Source organism: Protopterus annectens, chromosome 1.part1, assembly GCF_019279795.1.
Source record: "Protopterus annectens isolate FY-2018-M chromosome 1.part1, PAN1.0, whole genome shotgun sequence".
Taxonomy (NCBI): Eukaryota; Metazoa; Chordata; order Ceratodontiformes; family Protopteridae; genus Protopterus; species Protopterus annectens.
The window spans coordinates 1096106523-1096121161 of record NC_056726.1 but is presented as its reverse complement, the minus strand read 5'-3'; the positions used below and the strand labels follow the sequence as shown (position 1 = coordinate 1096121161).

The 14639-nt window shown below is 40.8% G+C and overlaps 1 protein-coding gene across 1 annotated transcript in view; it reads right to left on the bottom strand.

Annotated features, from left to right (window-relative positions):
• The window catches only part of LOC122808980 (acetylserotonin O-methyltransferase-like), a 94077-nt gene extending 79677 nt beyond the window's left edge, over nucleotides 1-14400 (bottom strand). Inside the window, exon 1 of the mRNA XM_044080149.1 lies at nucleotides 14273-14400. Coding sequence (XP_043936084.1) covers nucleotides 14273-14357 — 85 coding nt within the window. The 5' untranslated portion in view covers nucleotides 14358-14400. The remainder of the gene's footprint in view (nucleotides 1-14272) is intronic.
• Between the last annotated feature and the right edge of the window lie 239 nt (nucleotides 14401-14639).

Sequence of the window (14639 nt, the reverse complement as noted above, 5' to 3'; positions counted from 1 at the left end):
GAAGGGAGTATGGCTGAGATGAGTAGGATGTAAGGGTAAGGCATGTGGGTAGACTAGTAGGGCACTCTTCCTTCATGGACTCTAATCTTAGATGTATGTGAGGGAAAAAATAATAAGACTAGCCTGTTTGGGGATTAAACAAAATAGGAGAAGCTGTAAAGAACCAATAAATGAAAAAATGAGAGTGTGTTGTTCAGCTGCACAGAGAGATTCATTCCCATGAGTTACCACATCGATGGCAGTTCACTGAACACAGATGGTATTCTAAGAGATCTGGGGACGCATGTTGATAGCAACCTCTCTTCTGACCACCACATTGCCACTGTGGTCAGAAAGTCCTTCTATGTGGCACATCTCATTACTAAGGGTTTTGCATCCAGGAAGAAAGAGGTCATTGTCTCCCTCTACTCTTCCCACATTAGGCCAATCATTGAGTACAATGCCCCATTTGGCATGTACCTCACTAGACACCTGCAAAAGCTGGTGAGGCCACAAAAGTACCCCACAAAGAGGATTGTAGGCCTTAAACACTTGTCCTACATGGACAGACTCAAAAAACTCCAACTATTCTCTGTCTCGTATCACCTACTTAGAGGCGATGTCTGTTTGACTTACAAAGCCATGTCTGACCCAGCCCTGTTAGAAATGCTACATCTGAAGAAATCCCAATCCCTCTACACCACACAGTCCAAAGACCTCAGCCTCATTATCACAATCAACAAAATGTGCTGGAGGGACAGGGTCATAACCCAGAGACTGCCCATGCTATGGAATAGACCTCCCATACATGTCAAACAGAGCACCTCACTAGCTCTCTTCAAGAGAAATATTGATGAGTGGATGGTAAATAGAAAATTTACCCCAGAGATCACTCCAGTGGCTCTACTCGACAGAGGCACTGGGAACTAATTCGGGTGGCATGATGCCAGGGTAATCCTATGGGCTAGGATTGTAAAGGCTCCAGGGCCATTAGCCTAGTAATCACCTATGAACCTATAAGTGCAAAGTGCTAAACTTGGGTTGCAACATTTCTGGGGTAAAGTATTAGCTTTGGGTGAATGAAACAGATGAAAAATAGCAAGAAAAGAACTTGAAGAGTTCATAATATTTTGGAAGTATCTGGACAGAAAAAATGTCACCAGTGATGTCCCACAAGACTCTGTCTGAGTCCCCTCCTGTTTAGTATATAAATCTGTGACTTCAAAGCTGATATCCAGAAACTATGGTGAACCAAGATTCTGTTGACTGAAAACTGTGGGTGCAAGAGCTGAATTAAACAAATTGTTGATGTATTAACCTTGAACGTACATCAATACCATCAAATGGAGAGACAAATACTTAATGCAATCTATACCCCATTTTTTAATAGGCTACCCTTACTTTTTAAGCAGAGCACTTCCTTAGCAATTTTTAAAATCAGTCCGGATGACTGGATGGGTGAACACAAATTTTCACTGAGGATACGTGGAGAAAGTCTACTTAATGGAGGACAATCCAAGTCTCTCACAGAACTGTGTGACTTAGCTAGGCTTATCGATGGTCTCCTTTGCCTGTAAGCTTAGTGAAAACCTATGAACCTATGAAAAGTAAGGCATGATAGTTAGGAGTATAGACAGAAGGCTGTAGTCATAGCCAAAAATATTGCTGAGTTATACCCTTGGGGAGATCAAGAACTAAAGTGCCAATGATTCTGCTTTACTGTGCCTTTATCAGGACACATTTGAATCACTGTGTGCCATGTGTGTATTTCTGGAGGCAAAAATATGACAACTGCATCAGGCCATAGAAAGAAGTCATAATGAAAGTCAGTATAGGGGTGTGTGAAATTTATAAGAAAGGCTGCAGCTGGAGGGGTTAGTTGAATAGACCAACCACTTTAGGCATCAATTGTGGTGCACCAAATCTTCTAGACAAGAGAATATTGACCTAAGACTGTCCACTGTACAAGATGAGCCTTGCAATGATATAAAAACAGACTCTAGGCAATTTGGCCACATTGAATGATGTCAACAAAAATGAGCATGGGTATTTGCCAGTGATAAGTTGGTTGAGAACATGGCCTACTCTGACCTATTCCAGGTACCATGATAATGGTGGGAGGGATCTATGTGCCTTTATTGGTCAGAGTGTGCCTACCATAAAGCCCAGCAACCCTGGGTCAGTAAGCTACTGGCTGTCAGGTGTCCAGTTGCTCAGCTCGGGTTACTTGTGATAGTTCTGTTGAGTGAAAGCTTGACATATTTCTAATCAACCTGCCTAACGTGAACTAATGACTGGTAAACTCAGTATAGGTTTACTGACAGAATGCAGCTTGGAGTGGATGACATGATGGTAAGGAGGAGGAGGCAGGACATCCTCCGTATCCAGGACACAAGATGGAAGGCCAGTGCAGCAAAGCCACGTGGCTTGGGAAACAGTCTACTACTCAGAAAAAGATTAGTGAAGTTGAAGTTAAAAATTAGAAGATGATGTTATGGAGGGCTTGTGAAGTGAAGGATTTAGTGCAGAAGGTCTAACACAGGATGTCCTTCAAGGATGCATCTGCAGTCATAACATATGGGTTGTCCTGCCTCAGGCAGCCCTTCGGTCGCCCGGATTCCAAAGTCTGGGTCTGGCCTCGGCTGATGTCGCACTTTCCCCGACGTCAGAGCTTCTGGGGTATAAAGGCATCAGCCGACGCCATTTTCCTCAGTCTTTCTTGCCGCGCGGTGCCCGAAGCAGAAGCTGTTCGCAAGTGCCGGTCGGTCGGATCCAGAGATTTCAGCTACCGAAGACTTCTAAAAAAGCTAAGTACCCCGTTGGGGACTCTTTCTTGCCTCAGCCGATGTCAGACAAAGTAAATAATTGTTTAACTTGTGGGAAACAAATACCTCATAAGGATTTCCATTCTTACTGCCTTCCTTGCTTAGGCCCAGACCACGACGTATCAGCTTGTTTAGCCTGTGCCTCCTTCAACCGACGGACTCTTAGACGTCGGTCGGAGTTTGCAGAAGAGTTTTTTGGATCTGCTTTTGCATATAAAATGCCATCGGAGACTCCGACTACGCATTTGGCCAAAAAACGCAAGGAAAAGGACCGACACTCACGGCCCGCGGTTACGGCTGAAACCACGGTTAGGCCTACCGCGAGTGTCTCGGTTTCGGCTGAAACCGAGTCCTCGGTTCTTACTTCTGCTGAAAACATACCTCCGACAACCGAGGCCAGAGCGGCCCAGGCTGAGTCGGCTTCAGAAATCCCTACCGAAGAAGCAAGCGCACAAGAATTGTCCGACACCATTACATTGGACATTTCTACTCCTGCACGTGGGGCAGCTAGGCCCCCTACTTCTATGTCTATTAAGGCCTTCTCCAGGGCTAAAGCTGCCAAACTTTCAAAAGCTTTACCTGCCAAATCTACTTCTCAGAGACCTTCCTCAAGTTCTCAGATTCTCAGCCTTGCTGAGGACCTTATATCTTTGATTAGGGGTTCCCAACCTCACCCAGACAGGGCCTCCCACCCTCCTCCCGACAAAAGGCCTAGGACTGAACCCCCTGAACCTCTCTCCTCTGATTACTCCTCGGATGGATCCGATTTATCAGACCATCAGGAAGGGCCATATTCACCTTATGAGGATTCAGATGCAGAAAACTCTATTCCTTCTGCCTCCCCTCCTGAAGAATTTTCCTTTGGGGAGACTTTACACTCAATGAGGGAACACTTTCAATGGCAGGGTCAGGATTTTTCTGATTCTAGAAAAAGGTTAAGGACATTTTTACATTTGCCACAGCATAGGCCTTTAGCCATACCACCTGTGCTAACTGTAGTTGATGATGCATTCAATGATGTCAGTTCTGCTCCTGATTCTCTTCCCCCGGCCCTGCCAAACCTGACCGATATTACAGGGTCCCGGATTCTCACTTCCACTTGTATAAAGCCCATGCTGCAGACCCAGAAACTATTTCTCAGGGCCCAAAAGGTGTTGCAGCTGCCACTGCCAAAACCCCCCTACCCTCTGAAAGAGAGTCAAGAGCATTAGAGAGATGGGGTAAAAAGGTTTATACATCTGCTACTCTTTCTGCCAGGGCATTAAACTGTCAATTCCATATGATACAGTACCAGGAATATTTGTTAGATCAGCTGAATAAAAAGCTTTCTTCTCCTGAATTTTTAGACCGTAAGTCCCTTCAGGATTTGGTACACAACTCTCAGCAGGTCAGTAATCATTTCTTAAAATGTGGCTATGATGCACTGGAGGCTTCATTTAGATCAGCTATGACTGGGGCAGTAATTCGGAGACATGCCTGGCTAAAAGAGCAATCCTTGCCAGACCATGTCAAGGCTAAACTACTAGATGCTCCAATGGAGAAACAAAGTTTATTTGGCTCCCCTGCACAGGAAATTCTAAAGAAAGTGGAAGAAAAAGCAAAATCTGTGCAAACAGTAAAGGATTTTCTGCAGGTTCAACCTCCAAGGTTCAGTAGAAACTGGCCTTCAAAGAATTGGTCCTTCCCAGACACCTCCAGAGCACAGAGGGGCAGGAATAAACGCCCAAGAGGCAGAGGTCAATCAAAGGGTGCCTACAGGGGTCATCAATGGCAGCCTGCCAACCAGAGGAGTACTGCCACAGCTGCAACTACAACCACTTCCACAGGACAGACACAACGACTTGACTGTGATTCCGCCTACCAGGGAACAACTGGAAGCACCCTTGGGTGGAAAGCTGGCTTTATTCTCGAAAAACTGGCATTGCATTACAAAAGACACATGGACATTGCAAACAATAGACAAAGGATACAGGTTTCACGTCCACACTTTACCAAAAAGGAGCGGAATGCCAAACCTTCCACCAAACCAGAAGCCAGAGGCTTTAAGACAAATCAACAATTTACTTCAGATGAAAGCGATAGAAAGGGTACCATCTATGGAACAAGGCCAAGGATTTTACTCCAGACTATTCCTTGTACCAAGAAAAGAAAACCAATGGAGGCCTATTCTCGACTTGTCCGCACTAAACACATATCTCATTGTGCCAAAATTCAAAATGCTGACCCTACAGCAACTTCTTCCCATGTTGGGCAAGGAGTCTTGGCTGGTGACTCTAGATCTCAAGGAGGCATACCTGCACGTCCCTATACGACCAGATTGCAGAAGACACCTCAGATTTCTTGCAGGATGAGAGCATTATCAATTCTCAGCATTGCCCTTTGGCTTATCTACTGTGCCCAGAGTATTCACGAAATGCCTGGCATCAGTAATTGCACATTGCAGGCTTCAGGGAATTCAAATCTACCCATACCTGGACGACTGCCTAATACAAGCAGACAACAAGACAAAACTAATAAAGGATTTGGCCTATACCATACACCTGTTACAGGCCTTGGGATACACAGTCAACATCCAGAAGTCAAGACTAGTGCCATCCCAAAGGATAACCTTTTTGGGAGCAGATCTGGACACAATAACTCAGATGACTTTTCTCACAGAAGAAAAACAAAAGCAACTCCCAGACTACTTCATGGCTCTGACAAGACAAGCTCAGCTTACTGCAAGGAAAGTCCTGCAGGCCCTGGGTTACATGGCATCCTGCATAATCTTGATCCCACATGCCAGGCTGCATATGAGGAAATTACAATGGTACCTAAGGAATGTATGGTCTCAACACAGGCACAGTCTAGAAACCATGATACCAATCATTCCATGCCTGAAAAAGGAATTCTTGTGGTGGGCTCAGGCCTGCCAGTCCAACAGACGGTTGCCTTTCAACAAACCACAACCAAGGCAGACCATCACCACGGACGCCTCAGACCTAGGATGGGGAGCACACATGGAGGACAAGTGTATCCAAGGCCTATGGTCTCAAGACCAACTAAACTTACTCATAAACCAAAAGGAGATGCTGGCAGTGAAGCATGCAATCGAGGCATTCAAACTATTCCTCCAGCAAGGACATCTGCTGATAAGGACAGACAATACCACAGTTATGTGGTACATAACCAACAGGGAGGCACGCATTCCTACCCTTTATGCCGGATGGCAATGGATCTGTGGAACCTATGCCTGAATCTCAACATCCAGCTGCAGGCAAAGAGAATTCAGTAGCAGACAGCTTAAGCAGAACTACCACGGATGCTCATGAATGGATGCTGCATCCAGACATCTTCAAACTCATAACAAACAAATGGGGAATGCCAGAGATAGACCTGTTCGCCTCCCCACTCAACCACCAACTGAAGAAATTCTGCTCAAGTATATACCACCCACAAGCCTGGAGGGTGGACTCTCTCTCTCTTTCAGCTGGAATGCCTAACAGTGTATGCATTCCCACCTCTCCCATTGCTGTACAAAGTTCTACTGATGATCAGGGAGGAACAGCCAAAGGTGATACTAATATCTCCAGACTGGCTAAGGCAGCACTGGTATCCGCTGCTGAGAAGCATGTCTCGGGCGAACTCATGGCCTCTACCCCTATGGCCTCTTCTTCTTATGCAGAACAACTTCAAGACCCTGCATCCAAACTTGAAAACACTGCAGCTAACTGCCTGGAAAATTGTTTAAAACAAAACCAAACTGTCTTATCTCAGAGGGTCAAGGACATTATCCTGGAGGCTCGCAGACCCTCCACAAGGAAGACATACTCAGCTAAATGGAAGAGATTCCTCATTTGGAGCACATCAAAGGGTACAGATGTCACACTGGCGAACCTAGCACACATCCTAGAATACTTAGCAGAACTGTTCCACAATGGCCTGTCCTATTCTTCCATTAAGATTCATGCTTCAGCAATTTCAGCAGAGTACAATATGGATCCTCCTATCTTCTCTCACCGTCTCCTCAGACAATTTTTGAGAGGGATCAAAAATGTAAAACCTCCAAGGAGACCCCCTCTGCCTGTATGGGATCTCAATTTTGTGCTGGAAAAATTAACACTACCCCCTTTTGAACCAGCAGCATCAGCAGACTTACAGTTTTTATCTTGGAAAACTGCTTTCCTTCTGGCAATCACTTCAGCAAGAAGAGTATCCGAGTTACAGGCATTAATGGCAGTGCAGCCTTTCCTTATTTTTCACCAGGATAGAGTGTCTCTGAGAACCAGTCCTACTTTCATGCCAAAGGTGGTATCCAGGGTATCCTTGAACCAAGCTATTCATTTGCCTACGTTCTTCCCTAACCCACAGAACAAGGGGGAAAGACTATTGCACACCTTGGATGTACACAGACAACTACGCTACTATCTGGACAGAACTAAAACCAGCAGAAAAACTGACCAACTTTTTGTAGCATATGCAACTGGAGTGCAAGGAAAAGCAATTTCCAAACAGACAATTTCAAAATGGATAGGAAATTGCATTTGTTTCTGCTACTCTTTTCATGGAAAGACAGCTCCTGAAAATATCAGACCTCATTCCACAAGAGCCACAGCCACCACTACAGCTTTCCTACAAGGGGTGGCTACTAAGGACATTTTAGAAGCTGCTACTTGGAGCTCTGTGCATACATTTGCCAAGCATTACAATCTACCTTTATACTCCAGATCCCAAGCAGGTTTTGCAACTGCAGTTTTACAGGGGATCTTAACTACACCATCCTTATCTTAGTACCTCCTCCCCCAGTTTGGCTATGGTATTCTACCCATATGTTATGACTGCAGATGCATCCTTGAAGGACATAGTACAGTTTTGTACCTACCATAAATGTAGATGTCCGATAGGTATGCATCTGCAGTTGGGATTACCCACCCTCCTTCCCTCTGTGGTATTCCTAGGGTGCTTACTCCTCTTTCAGCTAGCTGGGGGAATCTATTATGGTGTATTTGTTTGTATGTATATATGTATATATATTGTTTGCTACTATTTGGAATTTTCAACTTTTCTCCAAATTTAGCCTTCCTAGAGGGCACCTGGCATCTGGGGCAAGAAACACTGAGGAAAATGGCGTCGGCTGATGCCTTTATACCCCAGAAGCTCTGACGTCGGGGAAAGTGCGACATCAGCCGAGGCCAGACCCAGACTTTGGAATCCGGCTGACCGAAGGGCTGCCTGAGGCAGGACAACCCATATGTTATGACTGCAGATGCATACCTATCGGACATCTACATTTATGGTAGGTACAAAACTGTACTTTCCATCACAGCATGATGGAGCAAGTCCACAAAGTAAGAAGAAGCAAAAAGATCAGGAGAATCTGAAGACAAAATATGGACATGGGAAAGAAAAATAAATTTAATATGGTGTAATATCTATGCAAATGAGAAAGCAAAACTAACCAATAGAAAAAGAGCAGCACCAATGATATTCAAAGAGAAATACAGGCAAAACAATCTGGATATGGAAAACTTTACAATACAAAAACTAAGAATACAAAGAGGAAAAGAGAAAACGTAGAAAAGGAGATTAGCAATGAAGAAGTTAAAGAAAGAGAAACTGAGGTCATGGAGTACCTGCAAAGTGAAGGATTCAATGTAGAAAACCTAATTCAGAAAGCACCACAACAGGATAGAGCAATGGATATCCAAATTAAGGGGAAACCAGTGGAACAGGCAGCAATTGGTCAGGTGCCATATGAACATATTTTGGCGACTTCCACAAGAAACCAGTATAAATCTTCTCTTGAAGCTGGACAGCAAAGGAAGGAACAGAAAACTGTGGAAACTCTTGACACAGTCAGTGTTGAGGAGTGATAAGCCAGTAAGTTCCCATATCGCAGAGCAATGGATGGCAGAGGATGAAACTGAAGAGAATGTGTGCAGGAAGATGCTATAGATCTTTCTATAGAATACTCGCAGAAAATATAAAAATGTGCCATCAGTTTAGAAGCAAGACAGCAGAAGGTCAATAAAACCCAAAAAGTCAGAAGTTTTATAACAATTGCACCTACTTTAGCAAGTGAAAGACAGTTTAGACAAACTTCCAAACAAGGTAAGTGGCAATGATACCATTCATAGCTGTGCTCCGGTAGTAATTAATCTGGTTGTACTCTTACGGATGAACAACATAACATTTTAAATTTAGGTTTAAAGTTTGTGCCAACAGTATTTCCTAGTTGGCATGTTTTAAAACAAGAATTGTTTCATTTATCACATAAACTGTATCTCAAATATTATTTTTATGAAAGGGAATAAAGTGGGGGTCTCAGTTTTAGTGAAGATGAGTTGTTCTATTCTTGTGATTCTGAAGCTGATGATACATATAATGTTATTGAAGCTAGCAATGCATATTGTCCATTGAATTTTTAAAATGCTACCCATAAGAGTCACTTTATACCTGTTTATAATAATGAGTGTATTAGGAATTTTAGTGCTATGTTACATTTCTTAATTGAGCAATGTTATAAATATTTTTTTAGTCATAAGAAAGATGTATCTTATAATTTGACTAAGCTAAAATGGGGGGCTCTTAAACAAGGGGGTGGGAGGGTGGCCTAATGGTTAAGGTGTTTGCCTTACAAACACAAGGTGCAGCATTTGAGTCTCACAAGGGATAATTGGCTAGCCTTAAAATGGCTCGCAAGGGCAGTTAGCTTAGTATGAATCTATGAAACCTATGAAGCTATGGATAGAAAAGATTTGATTATTAAAACTGCAGACAAGGGCAGTAAAATTGTAGTTTTAAACTAGAAACAATATCTATGGATATGTTGTGACCACCTAAATAGTAGCTCTGTTTATAAGATGGTTGATTATACTCTATATCAAAATGCCATATAACAATTTTCTTTGCTTTTGACTAAAGGTGTTAGATTGGGTTATTTTAGGAGTGATGATATTAAGAAAAAAATTAACAGTGAAGGATGTGCTTTGGCAACCTTTTACTGTTTGCCCAAAATACATAAAGATATTTATCATACTTCTGGAAGGCCGATAGTAGCTGCAAAAAATATTTCTTATATAATATTGGTATTGTATTACATACATTTTTATTGCCATTTGTACAAAATTTAGACTCTTATATTAAAGATACTTTTGATTTTTTGATAAAATTACTGATATTCAATGGAATTCTAAAATGCATTGGGTGACACTGGATGTCTTTAGCCTATATACCAGTATTCGACATGTGGATAGTATAAAGGCAATATATGATATCTTAGATGATACTCCAGTATCTAATTATACCGTTGAACTACTGGAATTTTGTTTATTGAATAATTATTATTTTTTTAATAATGAGATTTTTCATCAGTTGCAACAGACTGCTATGGGGCACCTTCTGCCCCCATATACGCTAATATTTTTATGGCTATGTTTGAGAGATAATATATCTATAAACATGAAATTTTTGGTAAATATGTTTTACGTTACTACGGGTACATACATGATTTGTTTTTTACGGGTACATACATGATTTGTTTTTTATTTGTGAGGATGGTCAGGATGAAGTACAAAATTTTGTAAATGATATAAATAATATTTATAATGTACATTTTGATGGCTTGCAAGTTGGTAAAGAAATTCATTTTTTTTTTTGGATGCACGTGAAAGCGCTTGTTACAAATAAATCGGTTTTATTTCTACTCTACATTGTGGTGGTTTCCATATGGCTGTTTCTTTACATATTTCTTGTTTTTTTGGTTGGAAACCTTTGAATGGTAGCATTCATAGGTTCATAGGTTCATAGGTTGGTACTAGGCTATGAGCCCTAGGGCCTATACAAGCCTAGCCATAACAATTCCCTGTCTATTTCTTCCCAAACTATTTACTTCACTGGACCCTTGTCTAGAAGGGTGACTGACGTGATCCCCGGGGTGAATTTCCTTTCTCCCATCCAATCATCAAGGTTCCTTTTGATGAGGGCCAAAGAGGCACTCTTCTTGATATGTATTGGCAGTCTATTTCAGAGTCTGGGGAGTCTCTGGGTCAGGAGCCTATCCCTCCAGCATGTTTTGTTTATTATTATTTATTATTCCTTATCTACATTCATCCCCCCATTTATTGCACTCTCTCCCTTATAGTGAGTTTTTACACCTGTTTAGAATCTGTAACAGCATACAAGATCTTGGAAAATAAATTCTACAAACCTCTTTAATGTTTTTAAATAGAGGTTATAATAAAATAGACATTATTGCTGCATTGGATAAACTTTTTGAAGGGAAATATGTGAATATTAATAGAAGTTTTGAAATAAGGGATAATCAAAATAAGATATACTATGTTATTCTGTATAATCTAATACATAATAAAATAAGTGATTAGATAAGATATTTTTGGAAGTTTTTGATCAATGATCAAAGGCTAAATAAAGTATTATGTCAGAATACAGCTTTTTCTTATAAAAGATGACCAAGTTTAATGGATAAGTTGGTTAAATCATCCTTTATTTTACCAGAAGAGACTTTTTCTTCTGGTTTGAAGCCTAAGGGATCTGTTCCATGTGGAAATGTAATGTCTGTGACTTTAGAGTAATAGATTTTCATTATATTAATAATAATTTAATTCTAAAGGTTTTTTTCCTGTTGCACTGAGGGGCTTATTTATCCCCTTCACTGCCCTTGTAATCTGTTATATATTGCTGAAAGGAAGAGAACGGTCAGGGTTCGATTACAAGAACATGCTAGGGATGTAAAAAAACAACACGTTGAGAGTTCCATAGCTACACACTTCAAAAAATATCATGATGGTAATTATAAATTGTTGCAAGCTACTGTTTTGGAAAAAAGTTTTTATTAAATGTGGTGATATAGCTTTGTTGAAAGATCATTTGTTGTATAAATAACCTATTTTTATTCTTAAATATGGTACTCTTGCTTCCCCATGGGCTTAATAATGAAGTTAATTGGAAATATTTAGCATAATTGGTATCTAATTATGTTTTAATTGTTTTATTGCTTGATTGGGTGTGCTATATAAGGGGAATGCTTTTTCAAATGTATGTAACCTCTTGAAGGCCATGTAATACTCAATAGACTGATTACCTATGAATCTATCTACACTTAAAGTCCATGAAAGTTGCCTTTGTCTTATATATTTTCTCCTACTGAAAAAAAGAGCTTTGTTTGTGAAATACTTAACAATATGTCCTCATCAGTGAATCAAATAAGGTGCATTTATTACAGAATCCATTTTATATTACTTCCATATTCTTCTGTGTTTCAAGCTTCATGTATCTATGCAATAATATTACATTGTTTACTTTTGATTCTGAAATACCTAATTCATGTAATGATTCTTTCTTTAGTAACAGTGATTAGTTGAAACACTTTTTGATCCTTTAATGTTCTTTCTTCTTCTGTCTTCATTAGCTAAGATTCAAGATACTAGTTATCTTTATAATTTTGAACTTCAATGGACTTAATGTGTCTATGATTTCACCTCTTATATTCACAGGCCATTCAGACAGATATGCCTTTATCATTCTTATTAGTCTAAATGGTTTAAAGCATTTCAAAGTTTGTCCAAAAACAAGCATCAAACAGCTGCATATTCCTTGTTAGATCACATACAACAGGCTCATCTTTGGTGCTAGATGATCAGAAGACTGTGAGTTTGATTCCCACTCCTGGTGACGGGATTACTGCATCTCAATGTGTGTCCAAGAACAGGCATTGAACAGCTGCGTGTTGCTTATTAGGTCATTGGTTCAACTAGTAACTTGCCTTCAGTGCTGGAAGATTAGATGGTTGTCAGGTTCTATTCCCACTCCAGGTGAATGGATTACCCACACTAGGGGAGTGCTACTCTCCAGACTGTGTCAGACTTTGAGATGATAAACAGAGGTCCCCCTGCTTAAGCTGATGATAGCTCAGCTAAATATGAAAGATACCACGGCACTAACTGAAAAGAGTAGGACATGCTCCTTCATGCCCTGCCCAAATTCCCCACATAGTAGAAAAATCACCCTGGATCTCCCCTGAAAAAAAGGCCACAAGCCAATGAACAAAGGATAAATCAAATAGCATAAATAGAGTTCTTTTGCGGGGTGTATTATTTTTAAGGTATATTTGTTTAAACATTTTTATGGTAATGTTGATTTAGTCATCATCATCTTCTTTCGGCTGTTCCTGTTAGGGGTCGCCACGGTGGATCATCTGTTTCCATTTCTTCCTGTCTTAGTACTTCCTATAAACCCAGTTCTCAGTATCATTTACTGTACAAGTTTCAGTCGCAGTCTTTCACAGGAAATACTGAGTAAAAGTACATATTTTGTGGTATCGTTTTCTTGTGACCTTTCTCTGATGTCACCACTCTGTTTATTTGATAAAAGTAAGCTCACATAGTGTAGGACCTTAGTTAGCCCAGCAGCACAAAGGGATAAAGGCCTTATTTTTCTCAGATGACACATGTTTCATTAGAGCCACAGGTGACCGAGGTGGCATGGGGAAGGATGGGAGTGAGTGACCAAAGATGGATCACACATCTGGACAGATGGAGACAGTACAGACTCAATACATTATGCAGCATGAGAGCCTGGTCAGCTGTGAGCCACTCAGTCGGGAGGTGGCACATTCCTGGAAGCAGCATTCACTTTCCCAAGAGGAGATATTGTGGACTTGGGAAGGCTGCTCTAAGGGAGTGGGTGTTAGGAAATACTCTACAGCAAGCAGTATACTACACTAGCATTCTTGATCTCCTTACAAACCCCAGATGGTGGTCAGATTTAGCCCAGGGAGGCTAAGAAGGGTCCAGTAGACCTGGTGAATGAAGAGAGGAGATGGTGGCAGCAGATGGACAGCTACAGGGGAAATAATAAGAAACTCAGTAACTTACAGGACAAGTGAGTAATAAAGGATGTATCTTATATAAATAATTTACTCTTCCTTTTTCTGTTGGCCTTTTCATGGAGCTGCCCATGTGTTTATTAAACTTTATAACTTTGGTGACTTCCTTCTTAGATAAATACGACTGAGAAGTTATGCTGACAGTTCATTCTATTCTGGTTTAGACCTGTCTGGTATGGAATAATGTGGAGAGACTAGCAAAAACAAAAAATATGATTTGAATTTCTATAATCCCTTTGAGTATGTATCACAAAAAGTCATTTTTACATTGATTTCTTCTATGGCTGCAGGTCGGTCACTTACTGTTGTTTGATCAGCAGACAGACTAGATACTTTTTATATTTTATCATATAATTTGCAACAATCATGTATTTTAATGGTTTACAACATGCCTGTATATAACCTATAGAGCTTTATAACAATTTTGTAAATGCAATAAAACTACTTGCTATGACTGTTGCTGCAATAAATATCATCAATTCCCATGAGTCCTTGTTTGCATTCGATATAAACATCATAATGTAACATAACCTGTAGCCACTTAGCACTTCATTCATCTCACAAGTAGTTTGAAACCATTTACCTCCAAGATCATAAACATTTTTAAAAGATGAAAGGTCAAATGCTGTCACCACATCTTGTCCACAGATGTTCCAAGCTGAAGTCATCACATCAAGGTATAGGACAGCTTGTTCCGTAGAACTGAAAGTACAAAACAATAAAATCAATTACCTTGAATTATTTGTCTGACAACTGTAGTTGCATGTAACCATGTGCACTCAGTATAGGAGACAGTGCAATGTCAGTGACACAACAGGTATCACACTCACCTTTGGTGCAGAAGGCAGTGGGTTATATGCCCACAGCATGTAGACTGCTGACACTGCAGTGCAGCATGAGGTGGGGGGTACTGTACTCCCGAGTGTGTCATCTGTCAGATGAGATCTTAA